This window comes from Panthera uncia (genome assembly GCF_023721935.1).
Source record: "Panthera uncia isolate 11264 chromosome C1 unlocalized genomic scaffold, Puncia_PCG_1.0 HiC_scaffold_3, whole genome shotgun sequence".
NCBI classification, from domain to species: domain Eukaryota; kingdom Metazoa; phylum Chordata; class Mammalia; order Carnivora; family Felidae; genus Panthera; species Panthera uncia.
In genome coordinates this window covers 22,944,791-22,967,733 of record NW_026057584.1, presented here as the reverse complement: position 1 = coordinate 22,967,733, position 22,943 = coordinate 22,944,791, and the positions used below count along the sequence as shown (strand labels likewise).

The following is a 22,943-nucleotide window of genomic DNA, read 5'->3' as shown; positions in this document are numbered from 1 at the left end:
ATTCTTAAAATATTTTTTTAAATCTGCTACATCAAACCATTCCCATGAAATTTAATTCTTTCTGACCAAATGGACGATCGACATGTCATTAACTAGTTAGTTACATATCAAACATGAGGTTCTTTTACAAGTTATGTCTCTTTTAATTCAGCTATTATTTAGATATTTCAGACAGAAACAATAAGTTGCCTTAAGTTGTTTAGAAAACTAAGGTGCAAATAGAAAATATTTACTATTCCTACTATTAAAACATCTGCTTCTGTTCACCTAATCTGAGACAGACCAGATTGATTTGCTTACACATTCCTGGCTGCTTTTATTAAGTTCTTTCTATTCTGAATTTTGCTCTCCATATTAGCTACAATATAAAAGAAATTAAAATGGATATATTTTGTTTAAAGATATCAGAGGAGCTAAATTATTTCCATAATGAAGAACGGATCTAAACACAATCACTTAATCATACAACTTAAAGGTTATTACAAGGTCCTGTGTGACCTTGAATACTTATTTTTCCAGCAGTTTGTTATTTTATATGTTTTTTTTTATGTGGACTAAAATTCCTACAATTAGAATAACTCCTTTTGGATGTAGAACAAAGAAAAGGCTTTATTGTGGTTTTTATACAGTATTTTTATGATATTTAGAAGATAACTGTTAAAAGTGTGCTCTGGTAGAATGGGCTTAAGAAAGATGGGAGGAAGAGTGCTTATGTAAAAGTAGCCTTCTCAGGCATGCTTCTCATTTCATTAGCGTGGATTAATTTATTAAATTAACTGGTTGCTCACCAATGCCTGCCCTAAGAATAAGTGGTAGAAAAGCCACTAAGTGTAAATGTGGGCTTTACAAGTGTGTCAGAAACAAAGGCAAAACCCTTAGAAGCATAGACTATTGTCAGGTGGATTTCCATGGAGTGCCATCCCAGAGAAGCCTTAAGGAAGCATGAAGGTGTCAGAGAAAACAGATCCAGAGTTTGAGATGGCCATGGAAATACTCATGTTATAGCATACAAAAGATTCATTTCACTCCTCCACCTTTTCTCCTTCTCTTTCTGCCATGAATAACATGTATTAAATTACTTTATTATTTTTTTAAGTTCATTTATTTATTTTGAGAGAGAGAGAGAGAACGGGAGAGCAGGAGGGGCAAAGAGAGAGGGAGAAAGAGAATCCAAACAGGCTCCGTACTGTCAGTGCAGAGCCCAGTTCAGGGTTCTAACTCACGAACCATGAGGTCATGACCTGAGCCGAAATCAAGAGTTAGTCACTAAATGGACTGAGCCACCCATGCACCCCTGTATGAAATTACTTTTAATCATGTAACAAATATATTTATAAATACTGCACATGGACCTCCTACAAATCAGGTGTAGAAAAGATATGTCATTTCCTCGTTTTCTAGAAGTCAAGATAATTTGGAGTTGACTCTTTCTCCTAAGTGTAGCTAGAAATTCTACCTTAGTCATTCTTAGTGCATCCCTTCCCTTGAATTGCAGTGAGGTTCCAGGACCTTATTCAGCCACAGTAATCAGGAGCCTTTTCTAGTCACTGGTTATCAGCCTACTGCTGGGATGCTCAATATCCCAGCTCTGTGGTGATATATGTTACTTTGGTGTCATTCATAGAATATTTTTGGACAAAGAGTGAGCCTTGGGCCTATGACCCAATCTTCCACATCAGCCATGAGACCATATCTGGGATGTGGCCACCTTCTCCAGGCACTGCAATGGAGTGGTATGAAATTCTTTCCTTCTCACAGAGCCTGATAAGCATCTCTACCCCTCTCACTCTTTCTCATTTTCCTTAGAAGCTTTCCAGCAACTTCTTCCCTTCAGAGATACTAGCTTGAGTTAAAATTTTACAATGGATAACAAAAACATTGCTTTTCGGCCTTTTGGCTAAGATCAAGTGTAGTTTCTCTTCTTATCAGTTTACAATGGATAACAAATACCTTTGACTCCAGGTAGTTTCTGCTTTCTGTCCAGCCAACATTGTAGAGGCAAGGAATTACAAAAGTTCTCTCCCTGATTAAACTGAGGTATAAGGGGGAAAATACCAGGAATATAAATGTTAATTGATATTTCAATAAATTATATGTCATAGAGGAATAGCTTCATGCTTTGATATCACCAGGCACACTGGTGATAAAGAAAAATTCATTCCAAAATATAATTTTAAACAAATACCTAGTTGCTATATCCTGATAAAAAATTTAGTCTGATTTGTAAATAATTCATGTAACTATTTTACATACATTGAAAGTAAATTACATTTAAGACATTATATTATATATGTTTTATTTATTAAAAATCATAAAATTATACAAATTCAACAATGTCAGGAAAATCTGGAATGTATAGTCACTGTACTCAGTATAAAGAGATATTGAAAAAAGACAGCTATATTTTAGCCATTGAATCAGAGGCACTTAAAATGAAAGTCAAGTAATGAGGAGACTCTCCTTCCAGCTATTCCCAAGCTATTTGCCCCCCCCCTTTTTTTTTTTTTTTTGCTTTTATGTATTTTATATTCTTGTTTGGTGGGTAGAAACCTCTGGGGTCTGGAAAAGGATAACATCCTTAGGCCATTAGGTAAACAGAAAAATTGGACTGATTGAGAAAAATGATCTCTATTTAAATTGTGTTTACCATTTCTAGTATTTTCATTTCTAGAGAAGATATTAATAAAGAAACGTATCCTGACTTAGGAAGTTCAATCTGGGTTTAATTGTATTCCTTCTAGAGTTTCACATAACTTCTGCCAATAATCCCCATCTTTCACTCTTGCTTCCACTTGTTATAGAATTTATTAAAGAATAAGAAGAGGAGAAAATCGTAAGATACACCAGGGACTTGAATGAGAGTGTACAGATGGTTCCATACCATTCACTTTTAGAAAATGAAAATGACTCTGTGTGAAGTATCACCATAAGAGGTTGTGGGGGTTTTTTGTGTGTGTGTTTTTTTTCCAACTCAGAAGGGTTAGGCATACATAGCAGAGAGACTAATGGGGAGCTGAATTTCCAAAAATAAACTTCTCATTTCACCATTTCATATCAAGCCACTCTGAAAAGAAGCTGGTAGCAGCAATAGGATAAAGTTTCAAGGGGCATTGAACATGTGGCACAGCTAATGTCCCCTGATTGGCTTACAATATGTCACCATATTGTCTTTACCTATGGTTCCATCCTCATTCAAAAATTTAAAAGTGATCATTTTTACTGACATTTTACTTTCATAGTGGAAAAATGGGGCCCTTAGATTGATACCATCAAGGATGGTGACAAAGAATTCATTAATTTAATACTTTTAAGAAGCTTTTGTTCCTAAGGGTAAGCTTGTGAATTAAGATCAGAAGTTTAAGCCTAATTAAATTCTACTTTTCATGAGAAAAATAAAAACTAAAATACCGTCAGTTTCTATGGGTTTTCAGGTAGAAATAATTCTTATATCATTTGTGTTGATATACAATTCTTTTTTTTCCTAAGGTAATTGAAATCCTCATAAGTGTAGTAAGTTCATTTTTAAACAACATAATCAGTATTTTTGGGTGAAAGGGAAGGATATTGGACTAAGATTAAGTATTGGGAAGTAGTGGTATCTCCTCACAGTTCGTGCACATCTTCAGTTTCATTAATAATTAGAAATATTTATTGAGTACCTCCTCTGGTTATTGCTATCAGACAATAAACATGCCAGATAAGGCCAGAGTCTTCATGGGGTATGTAACTTTAGGCAGGACTGATGGGAGGGAGAGATTTCAAGAACATGAATAAGCAATCAACCTAATTTCACCTAGTGATTGGTGCTATGAAGGAAATAGGATGATGTGACAGATGGGTGTTCTGTGTCCGTTCATCTTTCACCCATTTATGGTCACAAGACACCAAGTTTGAATGAAAGCTCTGAGCGTAAGGAAACAGCTGGATTAAATCTCTTTTCTCAAACATCCAATCCTTGGATAATCTAAGGTTTTTTTCCTCTCATTTCAGCCCTTCTTTGTCTACTTTCTGTTTTTCTTGCTGGGATTCCTACTCTCCTAGAGTAAAGCTTCTGTGTCTAGAAGTCTTGCCTTTTGCCACTAACTTTTCTCATTACTGATATCTGGTTTCTGACACAAATCTCTTCCAAGACCTGTTGTCCTGGAAAACAGGTATAAGATTCAAATGTATTAGTGTGGTTACTTGTGATTATATTATATTAAAATATTTTGTATCCATTAATCTATCCATGGACACAGGTTTCTTCCACATCTCCCTGATTGCAAATAATGCTGTAATAAACATAGGGGTGCATATATCTTTGTGAATTAGTGTTTTTTTAGAGGGGAAATACCCAGTAGTGGGATTACTGGATCATATAGTACTTCTATTTTTAATATTTTGAGGAACCTCTATACTGTTTCCTATGGTGGTTTTGCCAATTTACATTCCCACCAACAATACACTAGGCTTCTCTTTTCTCCACATTTCTTTCCAACACTTGTTACTTACTATCTTTTTGGTACCAGCATTCTGATTAGTGCAAGGTGATATCTCATTGTGGTTTTGATTTGCATTCCCTGATGATTAGTGCTGATGAGCATTTTTTTCATGTGCCTGTTGGGTATCTGTATGTCATCTTTACAAAAGTCTAGTTAGGTCCTCTGCCCATTTTTTAATCAAATTATTTGGTTTTTTGGTGTTGAGTTGTATTAAGTTCTTTATATATTTTGGATATGAACTCCTTATCAGATATATCATTTGTAAATGATCTTTTCCCATTTATTAGGTTGCCTTTTTCTTTTATTGATAGTTCCTTCACTGTGCAAAAGCTTTTTATTTTGGTGTAGTCCCAATAGTATATTTTTGCTTTTGTTTTATCTACAAATATGTTGCTAAAGCTGATGTCCTAGAGATTACTGCTTATGCTAAACACACACACACACACACACACACACACACACACACACACACACACTGGGAAATTACTCAACCATAAAAAAATTAATGTGATCAGGGTGCCTGGGTGGCTCAGTGGGTTAAGCATCAACTTCGGCTCAGGTCATGATCTCACAGTTCGTGAGTTCAAGCCCCACATTGGGCTCTGTGCTGACAGCTCCAAGCTTAGACCTGCTTCGGATTCTGTGTCTCCCTCTCTCTCTGCCGCTCACCTGCTCTCACTCTGTGTCTCTCTCAAAAATAAACATTTTTTTAAAAAGCTTAAAAAATGAGATTTTTGCATTTGCAACAACATGGCACAGCATGGATGGACCTAGAAGATACTATGCTAAGTGAAATAATTCAAACAGAGAATGAGAAATACCATATGATTTTGCTTATATGTGGAATCTAAAGTACAAAATAAATGAACAAACAAAAAATAGAAATGGACTCATAAATACAGAGAACAAACATGGTTGGTAGTGAGGAAGGTATAAGGGATGGACAAAATAGGTAAAGGAGATTACGAGGTACAGACTTTCAGTTATAAAATAAATAAGTTGTAGAGATGAAAAGTGCAGCACAGGAAATATAATCGGTAATATTGTAATAATGTCTAGTGACATGATGACAACATTTATTGTGCTGAGCACTGAGTAATGTACAGAATTTTCAAATCTCTATGTTGTACACTTGAAACAAATATAACATGGTACATCAACTATACTTTGTTTATATATATATAAGTAGTGAGAAGTTAAACAGATGATTTCAGAAGTGGTTTTTGGATTTCAAGTATTTAATGTTACATCTGTTGATCAGCTTATAGTTAACAGTGAGTCACTTGCAATCATCTTTGAAGCTAATTTATTTCCCTTTTTGTTTAAATTATTCTTAAAGATACACCTCAAAACAACTCTCCTGACCATTTTTGAATATAAAAAAGACATTTAATACTTTTAAGTCATAGAATTTGTAGAGCAAAAGTTCTTTAAAAAACTGACCTAACTACAGAAAATACAAAAGCAGCACCATATGATTGAAGTGTATAAGCTTTCACTCTTTCTTATTCAGGTCTGAGTCTCAGGCACACGAGAGATTGGCTTCCCTCATTCCGCCTCATAAGACATAGGTTCTAAAGCAGAAGTAATTATTTTACTTAGTCTGTTAACTTTGAGAATCCCAGACCATGAGTGTCAACTCAGTAATGGGACATTTTATTTCTAATTCTTTCTGTCCTTTGTAATACTATTCACGGGCAAAATTTGAATCAGTTTAGATTGGGTAGTAGGTACCAAATGACCTAGAAGGTATGGATGGATGGCAGGGAACAAACCTGTGCCCTGAAAGTAAAGGAAGAGTTCAGGTATTTACTGAAGAAGTAGTTTATTACTGCATCCGTAAGAACAGTGGCACTGGGGCACCTGGGTGGCTCAGTCGGTTGAACATTCGACTCTTGACTTCGGCTCAGGTGATGATCTCACAATTCATGGGAATGAGCCCCACATCAGGTTCTGCAATGACAGTGTCAAGGCTGCTTGGGATTCTCTCTCCTCTCTCTCCCTGCCCCTCACCCTGCTCACATTTGCACATGCACTTTCAATCTCTCTTTCTCAAATAAATTAAATTTAAAAATTAAGTAAATAAATAAAAAGAACTTCGGCAGTTATATTCATTCTCATGTTCATTCTTACTCTTATGAGTATCATGTGCTGGATTAAAACATAAACAAAAGACAAAACAAAATAAATAAAATAAGAAATGCCAAGGAAACTCAGTACAGGCAATCAGATGATAACTGGGATTTTAAAGAAAACTTTAGGGACGCCTGGGTGGCTCAGTCCTGCGTTGGGCTCTGTGCTGACAGCTCAGGGCCTGGAGCCTGCTTCGGATTCTGTGTCTCCCTCTCTCCCTGCTCCTCCCTTGCTCACACTCTGTCTCTCAAAAATAAATAAAGATTAAAAAAAAAATTTTAAAGAAATCTTTAAGTAATTCATATATATTTGAAAGGAAAACTCTGGCTAAACCAAGGATCATCACATCAGGCAATCAGGCAGTGTGTGTGTGTGTGTGTGTGTGTGTGTGTGTGTGTGTGTGTGTGTATTTATTTATTATTCATTTTTGAGAGTGAGACAAAGTGCAAGTGGGGGAGGGGCAGAGAGAGAGGGAGACACAGAATCCGAAGTGGGATCCAGGCTCTGAGCTGTCAGCACAGAGCCCGATGCTGGACTTGAACTCATGAACCACAAGATCATGACCTGAGCTAAAGTCAGACACTTAACCAACTGAGCCACCCAGGCACCCAAGCAGTGTGTGTTTATAAACCTACTTTCAGAAAAACGTAGGCTCTGGTGTGTAGCATTTGCCAATTTCCATGGTATAAATACTACCACCATGACCAATTTCAAATGACCCAAGTGAAATCACTGAATGTGGAATTAGGAAAATATATAAACCACTATCTTATAAAGCAACATAAGTCAACTGCAATGGGCCACTGTATCAGACCACATAACTTTTGTTTTATGTGTTTCTAATGTTTCTAATTCATAAAAGTTGATTTATTTGGTACTGTGGAGTATGGGTTAATACAAATTAATTTTATAGGCAATAAACATTTCACCTTTATTGAAACACTTTAAATAGCACTGAAACATTTTAAATAGTAACTATTTCTTAATGAAAATCCTCCTAAAATGAATGTTGCATTTTTCTACCTGCAAAGCAAAATTTCATCACTGGCTGATAACCCAAAGCCCTCACTTGACATTACGATAGGCAGTGTGGAAGATTGTGTAGATAGTGGTTAAAAGTACATGGTATTAAGCCAACTGTTTGGGAAGAATAATCCTACCTCCATCACTAAGTACATGTGTGATATTGAGCAAGTTATCTAGACTTTGTATACTTTGGTTTCCTTATCTTCAAACTGGATAAATTATAAGTGTAGTTGGTTCTTCTTATTCAAGATTGTTATATTTTATAAAATCACCAAAAACACTGGATTAGTGAATATGGAAACATTGTGCCCAGAAGAAATACAGGGTTAGTTTCCTGCAAGTTAATTTGTCAATTAATCAATATTTAACCTAGTTTTGTGTGTGTTTATGTTTAAAGATGCATTATTTAATATGTGTTGATTCATTCACACTGAAATTATAGTCAAAAAGCACTATTTGCTGACATATGAACAAAGTTTGTCTAACCATTTTCTGTATAAGTGATATTACAGCTTTCACGCACTTACAGACACCAGACAACACTGCACTGGGGAGGCACTTTAAACAGCAAAGCCACAAAAATCACCACAAAAAAGCACAAAACTGTGAAAAAAAAAATTAAAACCACGGAACTAAGTAGACCGCAAAAGGACACTGCTTACAGTAGGAGAGCTGGAACAAGAAGGCAGAGTTTTACTTAGCTTGACCTCAGCGTGCAATGTCACATCCTGTGACTTGAAATTTTTTGCCACTCTGTGCATGTCTATATCTATGAATGTCTACGAAAGCATTGATTTGGGTGTTATAAATACATGTTAGTGAGTAGACAGTTCACAAATCCAGAATCTGTGAATAGATAGGGCCAATGGTATTCACAGTGCTGTTTACACATGCAAAATGCTTAGGATAGTTAGCACTCAACAGGTGTGTTTAAACTACAATTTTAAATGTAGGGGCTGTTGGAATATACAGAATTATTTGCTTTTGCCTTTATTAATTTGCCCCAAGATGTCATTTCAATATTTGGTCTTTTTATTTTAGTTTTTCCATTATCCAGTTTACTGGTATAAACTGCCAAGCATCTACTTTTTCTCACTGTTACCAGTTGTGCCCTCCAGCCTCTTAACCCTCTCCCTTTGCAAAACCCTGCTTTTTGCAAAAACAGGTCAGTTGACTGATCAGAAAATCTGAGTGAGGACTTGAGAGTACTCTGAGTGAATCCCAGCTCTACTCTAGTTATTTAATTTATTCACCTTTTGCTTCTATTCCCTAAATCCTGGCTGTATTCCAAATATTTTGAGCTTACCAAGAATCTGCCCTATGTTTACACATACGGAGTGGAATTTTATTACTATTTGGGGGTGAGGCTCAGATTGTATGTTTATTGCCAAGGGTTTTGGCCAAGAAATTTTATAGTTTCGAAGCTGTGGCCTATTCATGAGCCTTCCTGGGTGAGATACTCAAACTACATGATAGTTTGTTATGTCATGATAGGTTATGGTGAACTTTAAGATAGGGCTTATGGGGGCGCCTGGGTGGCGCAGTCGGTTAAGCGTCCGACTTCAGCCAGGTCACGATCTCGCGGTCCGTGAGTTCGAGCCCCGCGTTAGGCTCTGGGCTGATGGCTCGGAGCCTGGAGCCTGTTTCCGAAAAAGTTGAAAAAAAAAAAAAAAAGATAGGGCTTATGGAAGACTCCCTGATAGATTTTGTTTAAAAATCACTCTCTCTACTAAATGTTCAACTGAATTCCATGGTCACAAGGAAACTATTGCATGATGGATTTTATATAATTTACAGTAATATAAAACAAAAGGCTCTCATTATTAAAGTGTTGTTAACTTTTGAAGTCAAATTTTGGATGTCACTTGAGGATTTTGCCGTGCTGAGATGCTAATTCTGGTGGGTCTTAAAATAGCTTATATATAAACTTTTAAAAATAAACCAGGGTGGGGAGGAATCCCTCAGTGAACTGGATGCTATGAATTACAGTATGAGGATTTAAATAGGTTTCACTAATGTTCATGTTGGATTCTTAGATTTAGGTATTTCACAAAGAATTATTGGCTAAGCCTAGTGATAAATTTTATTATTGCAGGTTGACTCAATTATATAAACACTATTTAAAATCCAGGTATTACTAAGTATTAATAAGGTAATGAATGCTAATCCTCTTTTTCAAAACAAGAATAGACTTTTTTTAGCTTTTATCTTCAGAGATATATATTGTGCTGCTTTTTTGTAAATGTTCCATGCTTGTCTTAATATTTTGTTGATCTGTAAATTCATACAAGCTTGAAGTTTTAAAGGTGCAATTGTATATTCAATATTAATAGTGTTAAAACAAACACACCAAAGAAAATAAAACTCCTAAAATTTAATGCCTCATGAAGAGAAACTATGTTAAAATGTTGTCATCTTGTATGTTAGCATATGTATGGGAAATACGTTTTAAGTGAAAATGTATCTGCTCTAGAAGAGTAGATAACTTTGTTTTATAATGAGCTGAAAATTCAGAAAAATATTCATCATTCACTTACCAGAATAATAAATTAAATCAAGGGAAAAGAGGAAATAAAGGAAAAGCAGGAGGTGAGTTAATAAAGAGCCATTGCTTATGAACTAACTTCTTCCTACAAAAATGTTAGGAAAACAGCCGACAGGGCAACAGAGAGAAAATTGCATCAGGCTTCAGTGTTTATGTTTTTGATGGAAGTGTACAAATCATTTCCATCCCTTGTGGTGCTGTCATGCTCCATCACTTTAGTCCATTTTCACCTTGCAAAGAAATTTTGAATGGAACTCCCTGCTCTGGCAGCTAATTAATCTCTCACAAGCCTGCTCTTGCAGCCTGTCTGCCTGGAATGCCCCACACCTTAAACCAGTGGCTCGTGAGCAGATTTCTTTCCCCCTTCAGCAGTTCTTTCTTCTGTTAAGCTATGTGAAGACCCAGCTTTTCCTTTTCATTTGGGAAACTATGTGAGCTATATCATTGAGAAATTGCTCCCTCTATCCCAACACCATATATGAATAGACTCCTAAATAAATGAATTGGGTTTTAATGAACAACAAAGGCTGAATATAAATTCTAGACATGCACAGTATTTTACCTATAGTGTGTATATGCAAGGACACATATTAGAACAATACATTTTCTGTGTACGCATATTTGTTATATCTTTGTTAGGATGAACCAGATATAATCATATTTGTAATACTGTTGCATTTGCTTTTAAAAATACTACCAAATTTTGGAATAGACTTTTTAGTTTAATGGAAAATTATATCTGTTAAAAGATACTTTTAAATTAAAAGCATAATTCTTTGTAAGTTGAAATGCTTCAATTAAAAATATCATATTCAGAATTTTTCTCTTTAGTAAATAGTCTTCTAAAAAGTTACAACTAATGAACTACTTACAAATAATAATCTTAATTTTGTCACAGATATAAATCTATTCACTAACATTTGATAGGTTAGAAATATTAATCATTGTTTTATATATTGTTCATGCTGTTTCTTTCTTATGCATTCATCTGTATCGATTGTGTTTTCTCTCACTTGTATTGTGTTCATTAAATCTCTTGTGGATTTTTATTTTTTATGTTTTCTTTCCTGTTTACTTCCTTTTAATTAAACATGAAAGACCTCCCAGGAGCTATGTAAATACATACCTTTAGAAAGGAAAAGATGTATATGCTAATGGTATAACTATTTTTTAAATGTTTATTTATTTTAAGAGAGAGCGGGGGGAGGGGGGAGAGGCAGAGAGAAGGAGAATCTTAAGCCGGCTCTCTGCTCAGTGTGGTGCCCCAATGGTATAGCTATTTTAAATATTAAAGATTCTCTGTCCATCTATGAAGATGCATGTACTTGATCCATGCTTATATGAGAAACATACTTGATAAGAGAATAGGATCACTATAAATATTCAGTTATTCACAGCAATATATATTCTAGAATATTTACAATGCCATAAATATCAGGGGAGTGAAGGTAGAGGGAAAAAGTATTCTGGCAAGCCATATTTATTTTTAGTTGTTTAGTTGAGGTAATATATCCATCCAGTGCAATGAACAGTTATTAACCGTTCAATTAGATGAGTTTTAACAAATGTATATAACTTTGAAACTAATGCAGATATAGGCGATTTCTGTGACCACAGAAAGTTTCCTTGTGTCTTTATTTAATCAGTGCCTACTCCCTCTAGCAAATACTGTTCTGGTTTCTATAACCACATATTATCTGTTCTTCTTTTTTTTATCTTTTTCTTTTCAAGTTTTTGTTTAAATCTAAATTCATTTAAATTCTAGTTAGTTAAATATGGTAAAATTGGTTTCAGGTGTAAAATTTAGTGATTCATTACTTACATATACACCCAGTACTCATCACAATAAGTGTCCTCCTTAATACCCATCAACAATGTAGCCCATCCGCCACCCACTTCCCTCCGTTAATCAACCCTCAGTTTGTTCTCTATAGTTAAGAATCTCTTATGGCTGTCTCTCTCTCTCTCTCTTTTTTTCCCTGTCCCCTGTGTTCCTCTGTTTTGTTTCTTAAATTCCATATATGAGTGAAATCATATGGTATTTGTTTTTCTCTGACTTATTTTGCTTAACATAATACATTCTAGATCTATGCACATCATTGCAAATGGCAAGATTTCATCCTTTTTGATGACTGAGTAATGTGTGTACAGGTACATGTACTGGGTAATGTATGTACATACATACATACATACACACACACATATATACACCACATCTTCTTTCTCCATTCATCAGTTGATCGACATTTGGGCTCTTTCCATAATTTGGCTCCTGTTGAAATGCTGCTGTAAACATCGGGGTGCATGTGCCCCTTCAAATCAGTATTTTCATGTCCTTTGGGAAAATACCTAGTAATGCAATTTCTGGGTCATCAGATAGTTCTATTTTTAACTTTTTTGAGGAATCACTATACTGTTTTCCAGAGTGGCTGTACCAGTTTGTATTCCCATCAGCTATGTAAGAGGGTTCCCTTTTCTCCATGTCCTTGCCAATATCTTTTGTGTCCTGTGTGAGGTGATAATCTCACCGTGGTTTCGATTTGTCTTTCTCTGATGATAAGTGATGTTTAACATCTTTTCATGGGTCTGTTAGCCACCTGGATGTCTTTGGAAAATGTTCATGTCTTCTGCCCATTTCTTAACTGTATTATTTATTTTAGGGGTGTTGAATTTTAAAAGCAACTTACGGAAATCTGTTGCATTTCGATACACCAATAATGAAGCAGTAGAAAGAGAAATCAAGGAATCAATCCCATTTATAATTGTACAAAAACCATAAGATACCTAGGAATCAACCTAACCAAAGAGGTAAAATATCTATACTCTAAAAACTATAGAATACTTATGAAGGAAATTGATGAGTACATAAAGAAATGGAAAAACATCCCATGCTCATGGATTGGAATAACAAATATTATTAAGATGTCTATGCTACCCTAGGGCACCTGTGTTGCTCAGTTAGGTAAGTGTCCAAATCCCAATTTCAGCTCAGGTCACGATCTCATGGTCATGGGATCAAGCCCTACATTAGGCTCTGCACTGAGCATGGAGCCTGCTTAAGATTCTCCCTCTCTCTCTGCCACTCTCTCCTGCTCATGCACTCTCTCTCTCTCTCCCTCCCTCCCTCCCTCCCTCCCTCTCAAAATAAATGAAGAAATATTTTTCAAAAAATTGCTATACCTTTAACACATACATCTCCTTTCTAAAAGCATGTATTTACATAGCTCCTGAGCTTGATGTAGGGCTCCCTGCTGGGTGTGGAGGCTGCTTAAGATTCTCTATCCCTCTCCCTTTGCCCTTCCCCAAACCCTACTTTCTTCTCTCTCTCTGTCAAAAAAAAAAAAAAAAAAAAAAAAAAAGCCTGTACTGCCCAAAGCTATCTACACATTAAAGCAGTCCCTTATCAAAATACTAGCAGTTTTCGGGGCACCTGGGTGGCTCAGTAGGTTAAGCGGCCGACTTCGGCTCAGGTCATGATCTCGCGGTCCGTGAGTTCGAGCCCCACGTCGGGCTCTGTGCTGACAGCTCAGAGCCTGGAGCCTGTTTCAGATTCTGTGTCTCCCTCTCTCTGACCCTCCCCCGTTCATGCTCTGTCTCTCTCTGTCTCAAAAATAAATATAAAAACGTTAAAAAAATTTTTTTTCAAAATACTAGCAGTTTTCACAGAGCTAGAACAATCCTAAAATTTGTATGGAACCACAAAAGACTCCAAGTAGCCAATGCCAGCATTATTTTCTCCATATACATGTTTCCTTCAGGTGCCATTTTCATTCAGTGTGAATAACTTCTTTTTAGCATTTCTTATAGGAAAGATTTACTGGTGTTGAATTTTCTCAGCTTTCATTTATCTGAAAATTTATTTCATCCTCATTATGGAAGGTATTTTTAACTGATTATTGGATTTTCAGCCCTTAAATGTGTTCTATTATATCGTGTCTCTATTTTTTTCTGCTGAGAAGTAAGCTGCCATGTATACCATTGTTTCCTACATGTTGTGTTTCTTTTATCTATAGCCATTTAAGGATTTTTGTTTTATATTTTGCTTTTAGCAATTTGACTATGAAATGCTTAGGTATGTTCTGTTGTTAACTCTCTTGGACTTTGTTGAGTTTCTTGGATCTGTATATTGGTATTTTTCATCAAATTGGGGAATTTTGTAGTTATTATTTCTTCAGAAATGTGCTACTCCTCTCATTCTCCTACTCTCCACCCCACTCTGGAAACCCATTATTTATCCATTAGACTATGTGATATTTCCCTACTGATGACTGATCTATGATATAGATATTTACTATATCTATATTTTACTGTATACTATATTTTTACTCTGTTATTCAAATTAGATAATTTCTGTTAATCTGTATTCAAGCCCACCTATCCTTTTTTCTGTAATATCCATTTTGCAAATGATCTTTGATCATCATTTGCAAAAGATCAATGATATTTTTATTTCACATATTGTACTTATTAATTCCTCCCTGTGCTTCTTTTTTATAGTTTTCACTTTTTTTAAGTTTATTTATTTTGAGAGAGAGAAAGAGAGAACACGAACAGGGGAAGAACAGAGAGAGGGAGGGAGAGAGAGAATCCCAAACAGGACCCACATTGTCAGTGCAGAGCCCAACACGAGGCTTGATCTTACAAACTGTGGGATCATGACCTTAGCCGAAATTAAGAGTCAATCACTGAACCAACTGAGCCACCCAGGCACCCCTCCATTTATCTTCTGAGATTCTTTATTTACACATGCATTGTAACTGTGTCTTTTTATCCTTAAACATTTATAATAGATGGTTGAAGTCTTTTTTGTCTTCTATAATCAACATTTGATTCATCTTAGCATCTCTATTACTGAGATTTTATCTTGATTATGGATCACATTTACTTCGTCTTCACATATGTAGTAATTTTTTAAAATTATATGCTGGATGTTGTTAATGGCAATTACAAGTAGTCTATATTAGGTGGTCTTTCTATGAAAGGTAGTGAGTTCTGTCCTAGTGATTAGTTTCATTATCAGCAGATTCTTTTTGCCCTTTCTGTCTTGGTTTCATTTTTTGGCAAGACAAGTCTACTTTGCTTTTGAACTTAGTTAATGAAGATGACCCTCACTTTTACTGTGGGGTCTTTCTGGAGTCCCAACTGAAAGTATGAGGTGCCCAGTGAGTTCTCTTCACTCTGGTTGGGATTAAAGCACAGTGTCTTCCAACAGTCCCTGGTCTCTGGTATTACTGTTCAGCTCTCAGCTATAGATTTCCTAGGGGGAAATCTCTGCTAGGATTATTGAATCTTACTCTGTAGAAATGCCATCTAGACCTTGACAAACAATTCCTAGAAAATCCCCATAAAAACTGCCATTCCAGTGCAGTTCCCTTTTCTCAGGTACCCCACACTGCAAATTCCAGGCATATCAGCAGCCCTAACTGTTCTCACTGCCTTTTGTCTCACAGAGACTTCAATTCTACTGGGGTCCTGCTGTTACATTTAATAGCAGGGAAGTGCTTCCAAGCAGAAAGTCAGGAGGGTAGTGGAGCTCATGTTGAGTTTTTTCTTTCTCTAAAAGATTACCATCTTGTGCTGTGTTTAGTTTAATGCCATAGAACAGTTGCTTTACATAATTTGTGTAATTTTATATTTATTTATTGTGTGGGGAGAAGTAAAGTACTGGTTACTCTACATGGTTAGAAACAAATTCTAACAAGACATTTTTATTGTTAGATAAAGGAGATAACGGAGATTGCCATAGATGAGACAGATTGAAGGTGGTAAGGAAGGCAGGGGCCTTGAGAGTTAATACAGAGCTTGTGACTCAAGGGGTTTTGCAAGAAGATACATCTATACTTTAAAATACAAAAATGGAAGAGTGATGAACTTAGGGATTGGGACAATAACACACTTGGTGGTAAGTCTTTGTGGAAGACAACAAACCTGATTAGAAATTAGAGATAACATACGTCCAGTTTTTTCTTTCTGCTATTTAATTTAGCAAGTAGCTGTCCCATTCAAAAATAAGTCATAATAAAAAGAAACCAACCCTGAACTTATGAAGAATTATAAAAATGGAAGAATAAATTAATATAAACAAAATTCTACTAGGGACTATATAATGCAGAAGGAATTACCTAAGCAAAGTTATCAATAATTCAGATAGAAAATATACTATATTTTCAAAGATTACAGAAATGTTATTTTTAATTTATTTTACATGATGAAATATCAAAAATACTCAAGCATTTCATTATGATTTTATAAGACAGTAGACATATATGAAAAGTAGACTGAGAAATATCAGCAAATAAGTGAAATAGAAAACATAAACCAAAGCTTTTGATGGCTCCCCTCTACACACACACACACACACACACACACACACACAAATAAACACAATTGAGAATTATAAAGAGCAGGGGTGAAAAAATGAAAAAAAAATAAGGATATAAACGTCATAAACAAAATGTTAGCTGTAGAGACAAATGAGACAAAATAAAAATAAAACCTGGTTGGTGTTCCTAAAGAAAAAAAAATGGAATAAATGGAAGAGAAAAACATAAAGATATAGTGGAAGCAACTATCGTAGAATAATTATAGTCTGAGAATAATAGATGGAAATAGCTATCAAGTCATGCTATGATAAAATTTCTGAACAGCGGTGTTTGTGAAAGACCTACGCAGCTAATGCGCATAGAAAGCCTATCATCCGCAAAGGTAGTTGAGCGGAAATGGGAACAGAGATTAGGTTGGCCTCAGATTTTGCCTGTGGTATAAGACAGTGGAAAATTTCTTCATAAACATTTGAGAAAAAATTGATGAAACAAGATATTATAGCCAGTCAAAATTGCTCTTGAAGTAATGAATGATGAAGAAAATGTAAAAAAAATATGGGTACAGAGGATTAATTTAAATATATGTTAAATAAAAATTAGGAGGACAGGTGGGGGTCACTAGGCAGCTATGAGATTTGTGAATACTGATCAAATATGTGTTATGATTTTTGATGTAGTATTAACATTGTGATTTTGAAAATTGGGAGGTAAGTATAAAAAGAGGGAGGAATTATACATTTGTTCATTTCCTTTTTTAATTCCACTTTTCTATAAGTTATAAAATAATTAAAAATAACATAATTTTAATATTTTTTCTTAATGTTAGGATGTCTCTTAGGGAATGATATTTCACAATAATAAAATATTTACTTGACTTTCAGCACTGCCTTTAATTCTGCTTATTTTGTTTTATAGTTAAATCCTATATAACTTAAAAATTTACTACTTTAATAAAATAAATATATTCTTCTTATTTTTCTGTAAAATCTCTCTCTGTCTGTTTCCCCATAAAGCTATGGAGAAAGAATAATTACTCTTCTGGAACAATTACCTTAATAGTTAAGTGTCATTATTTCAATATGGTGGGCATTGGAGTATAAACTTTTAAAGAAATATTTTATACTTATGTTTTGGGAATCATTAGAAAATAGCACGTAAAATGTCTATATAACACAGTAAGTCCTTAAAAATAAAAAAGAAATTATTCTGTACATTTTAGTACTAACCTCAAAAAAGGAAAAAACTGTCAGAAGTAAAATCCAGGCATACTTATAAATATCCAAATATATTAGCTTAAAGGAGTAGGTATTATATATTTTAAGCTTATGAACCATATGGTCTCTCTCATAACTATGCAACTCTGCTATAGTAGTGGGAAAGCAGCAACAGACAATTGTAAACAAATTGGCATCTTCTAATAAAACATTTGCAAAAATAGGCAGCCAGTCTATATGCCATAGTTTGTTAACTCCTGATATATACTGACCCATATCATCAGCTTTAATAATCACACTATTATCAAGCTCTCTCAGAAATATTGAGATAAAGATGCTAACACAGAATGGTCCTAATTAATGAATTTATTGGTTTTACTTTCTTGTTCCTGACATTAATTAATATAATACTTAATTTTGATATGGAAAGACTCAATCACAGAGGGTGTCACTGAGTAACTTACATATGTGGTAATATATTCATAAATCTTAATATCTCTTGATTTTTTTAAAAAACATCAAAATCAAGTGAGGAGGAACAAACTTTGCTCCTAACAGTTCCTAGATGCTGTGCTCAGTTTGACTTCTTCCCTTCCCTTTTACATATATGACCTTGGTCAGAGAATCCCAGAATGTTGGAGCTGGATTGGACCTCTCAGTACATCAAATTAAGTAATCTCATTCATACAGGAAGGAAAGCTGCTGGCACTGAGATTGAATAACTTGCTCCTGGTCACCCTGCTAGCTCTTGTCAAAGTTAGGACTGGAACACGGTCTCCTGCCTCCCATTGCAGAGGTTTCCCCACTATGCCAGACTACCGAATATGGCATGGCTCAAGCCAGAAAGGAGCCAGTTGGTCAGAGCTTAAACAACTGGTTATCTTATTAGAAATGTGCTTATATTGACTCCTGTGTTCTCAGCACTGTTAATTATCCTGCTTCTACTCTTTCTCTGTTTTTAAAATATGCTTATCACTGAAGTTCATTAAAAGAAATTAAGCATTACAAACAGGAAATAATGCTGCTCTGTATATACTGTTTCCTTAAAAAAAAAAACTTTGATAAAGTGGCAAAAGGCAAAACTGCAGTTTTATTTCTTTCTTAGTTATTTCTAACAGTAGAGATCAGAATCGAATTCAGTGGGTTTAGAATGAAGCCTGAACATTTGCCTTCCATTGTTTTCTTTTCTTAGCATATTCGTTTATTAGATGGGGACCATTTTTATTTAATCATTTCGTGAGAAGGAATAAATGACAGTTGGTGTGACTTTATAAATTGATGGTAACTTAAATTTAGTCAGTTGTATGCTACTAATTCTATAAAGTGCTTAGGATGTCAAGTGACTATAGAATTTTCCCTTAAAATGTGGCTTTTGTATATTTTTGTCATTTACAAAATTACTTACGCTTCAGATACTTAAGTTATCTTCATTAGGATTGTGTAGACAGCATAAGAAACATTTAGGTGCTAACTCTTAAAACTTGAACTCTCCATTTCTGTCTACACAGTGAAAGATGCAGATGCACTTTGTACGGACATGTGGATTCTGTGAACAGCATTGAGTTTTTTCCTGGTTCCAACACTCTTCTCACAGGTTCTGCAGATAAGACCCTGTCTGTATGGGATGCAAGAACAGTAAGCAAATCTTTAGCCCTTTTTTAGGTGTTGATAAGTCTAATCACTCTTGGTCACTCTTTAGGTTCTGGGTGCAACTTATAAAGTAATTGTGCAAGGGCATGGAAGGTAAAAAATGGGAGTATGTTCCTATTTACAAGGTCTTGCTTAGGTACTCTTACCTACCCTGCCTCCTGTATGTGTAGGCATTACAAAAATAATGCAATGACTTCATTAAACATTAATTCAACAATTTTTTATTGAGACAGAAACTCTGCTGGTTCAGGAAATATGAAAGGGGAACATGTAGTGCTTCTCCTTAAGGATCTTGTAGCAAAGAGAAACAAGAGATTATCTTAATGCAATGAGGTATGTTTTTAAATGGAAGAACATACAAGAGAGAAAGCCTGGAGAACTGTCATCTGCCTGAAAGGGTATTGATGGCTTCCAAGAGGAGTCTGTGCTTGGGCTGAGATGTGGAGGATAAGTAGGATATATCAGGTAGTCTGTAGAGTGTGGACTCTGGGAAAAGGTAGTGCATGTACAAAGCAGTAGAAATGTGAGGCTTAAATAGTATGTTCTGGGTGTAATAATATGTATGAATAGAGCTTACAGAAGAAGAAACAGCAGGTGAGAGTATTCAGATAGACAAGGACAAGGTCATGAAGTACCTGATTCAGGTTTTATAGTGTTTCAGGGGCAATCTGTTAGAATGTCAAGGAGGCAGGGTAACACAATCAAATTTGCCTTTTAGAAAGACTAATATATTATGGTAGTTGAGTAAGGGAGTCTGTTTCATTGAGGAAGTTGGTACAACAGGCTGTGAGTGGATGGGAATTTGAACCAGGAAACTAACAACAACAAACGAAGAGAATGGTTTAAAGGCAGGAAGTTTAACTCTCAGAATTTGAAGAGTGATTTGAGGTAGAGATTATGGGAGGAAGAGGTGTCTAAGGTGACCAGCTGTGTGAGTTTGTCCACAGCTGAGGAATGTCCTGGGTCATGGGATTTTCAGTGCTAAAACCAGACAGCCCCAGATTACTGTTGATTCAAAAGTGAAGTTGATATAAATAAATTGAGACAGAAAGGGGAAACTACATTTTCAAACAGTTTAGCAGTGAAGTTGAAGAGGAGAAAAGGCTGTAGCTCTAGGGTCAGAAGAAAAACAAAGGGTCCCCTTTGTTCACATAGGAAACAACAGTTTTATTTTTCAGGGAAAGAGCAAAGGGAAGGGAAGGGATTGAAGATGGAGGAGAGACAAGAGATAACACAGAGGCTTATTGAGCACAGATTTTTAGTGATTTGAGAAATTCCAAGATATGCAAAACAGGATCTCCATATCCATTCTTAGTAATATTTGATGAGGATAGCAAAGAAAACAAGGACTCTGGGAAACTATACAAAAAAACAAAACAAAAAAAAAAAAAAAACACCGAAATATCCATAGATTCTGATTCCTGAGTCACTAAGGAAATGCAACTTGTAATTTCTCTCTTTTATCTTCCCATATATGACACATGATTGACATCAATAAAGGATTAAGATGATGAACATACAGATGGTGGGAATAGCAATCCAATTCAGTATGGGAGGCCCTATTTAGTCATCTGAGGCAAACTAATTTAGGATGAATACACAAGAAGTCTCAGGTTCACATACTACAGAAGAAAGCTATAAATGTCTTAGACACCAACTTCACATGTTGCAGAAATTTAGACTTCTGAAGAAGCAGAAGTCAAAAGGCACTGGGGGAAAAGTATGTCAGACATGACTTAAGAATAAAATCAGAACGAATTGTTATTGAGTACAAAAGTCCTGCAACCTTCTCCTTGCTTTAAAATGGCTTAGACCCTGATATAGCAGAGTTCACTCCTGCTAATGGAGCATCAGTGGAAAAGCAAGATTTTCAAATGCATTTAGCCTAAATACTTAGATGTGAAGTGCATATAAAAGCAACTGGTAAAGGAAAACCCACAGAGAAAATATTAATTTAGCAGTGACCCAAATTTTATGTTCATTTTCTTTTGATTTCAGGGTTTTCTCCCCCTTCTCTCTGAAAGTACTGCAACTGAATGTTCTCAGAAAGCATGTCTCTTATTTATTTTTTCTCATGAAAAACTGAAGCACTAGTGCTTAGAAATAAAACCTTTCTTATTAAAAGAAGTTGCCTCTATATATTCGCCTTAAATGCACAGAGTTGTTTTCTGATGGTGACCTTCCTACCTGATTTGTGAGCTCTTTTTGTATTGTTCTAACTCCCCACAGTATCTCTGAGAGCAGAAAAAAGATTCATCGCAGCACAGGGCCTTTAGTATACGGTAGCATAGCATTGGATTAAATGTATGTGCAGAGAAAGATTGAATCCCAAAAGTATCTCTTTAATCTATCTCTCTATTAAATTGGTTTAATGGCAAATTAAAGTTTATATTACTATGTATGCCAGCTTTAAATTAATTAATACTAGGAAAAGGACTCTAAAATATTTTGTTGTAAATGAAATGTTATTCATAAATAATAGTAAGTGTATGATTGACTAGAAATATAATTCATTTGATGAGTTTATTTTCTGAAAACATTTTCAAGCCAGATGGTAAAAAAAAATATATATATATATATATATATATATATATATATATATATATATACTTAAATTGCTATAATTTAATATAGAATTAGCATGTAAAACAAAGGGAAATTTACTTATGTTATTAATAATTAGACAATGCAAGTTGTTAACTAAAATGTTAATATAAAATTCTACAAATAGCATATGACAACAACTCTAGAGTTAAAACAGAATTGTTTTATTAAAGTCACATTAGGCACTTCTATGATTTTGTTTCTCATTCACCTCATTTATTTAAAACCCAAGAAACCTTGAAAAAACTAGATTAAAAAAAAATTGTATAGCATTTTAAAAGTACACGTTATATGTTGTTAATATACTATGAAATTATTTGCTATTTTATATCCCAATGGTTCATGCAGGAGTTAAAAATAAATTTACTTTTGTTGGTGAATATTAAGAGATATTGAAAGAGGGGAGCCTGGGTGGCTCAGTCAGTTAAGCATCAGACTTCGGCTTAGGTCAGGATCTCACAGTTCGTGGGTTCAAACTCTGTGTTGGGCTCTGTGCTGACAGCTCAGAACCCGGAGCCTGCTTTGGATTTTGTGTCTCCCTCTCTCTCTGCCCCTCACCCACTCACTCTCTGTTTCTCTCTCTTTCAAAAATGAATAAACATTATTTTTTTTTAATTAAAAAAAAAGATTTTGAAAGAGAAAACTAGGGTAGCTATACCATCTTCTAAGTGATAGTACACAACATACTGAGATGGGTGACATTTTTGGACTTGTAACATTAGCTGCATCCGTATTGTGCCAGTGTACTTCTTCTTTCGAACTTTTAGATTATTTTAATTCTTTGATAAATGATAAACTGTCTGGTTACCCTGAAAGTCTGAACCGAAAAGGAGATAATAGCTTCCTTCTCTTCCTAGTAGAACAAGGACAGCCCATTTTGTCACCTCAATGTGATCAATTACTATTGAGACATCCTCTAAAATATTTTTTGATGAAACATGAAAATGACCAGTGGATTATATTCCTA

At 35.0% G+C, this 22,943-nt stretch overlaps 1 protein-coding gene and 1 pseudogene across 2 annotated transcripts in view; both read left to right on the top strand.

Annotated features, from left to right (window-relative positions):
* SPAG16 (sperm associated antigen 16) overlaps positions 1 to 22,943 on the top strand; it is a 1,017,964-nt gene that overhangs the window by 602,790 nt on the left and 392,231 nt on the right. For both annotated transcript variants that reach the window (XM_049614974.1, XM_049614973.1), the window contains one exon: positions 19,231 to 19,357. In XM_049614974.1, the coding sequence (XP_049470931.1) occupies positions 19,231 to 19,357 (127 nt within the window). The remainder of the gene's footprint in view (positions 1 to 19,230; positions 19,358 to 22,943) is intronic.
* On the top strand, positions 1,878 to 1,971 carry LOC125912038 (uncharacterized; annotated as a pseudogene).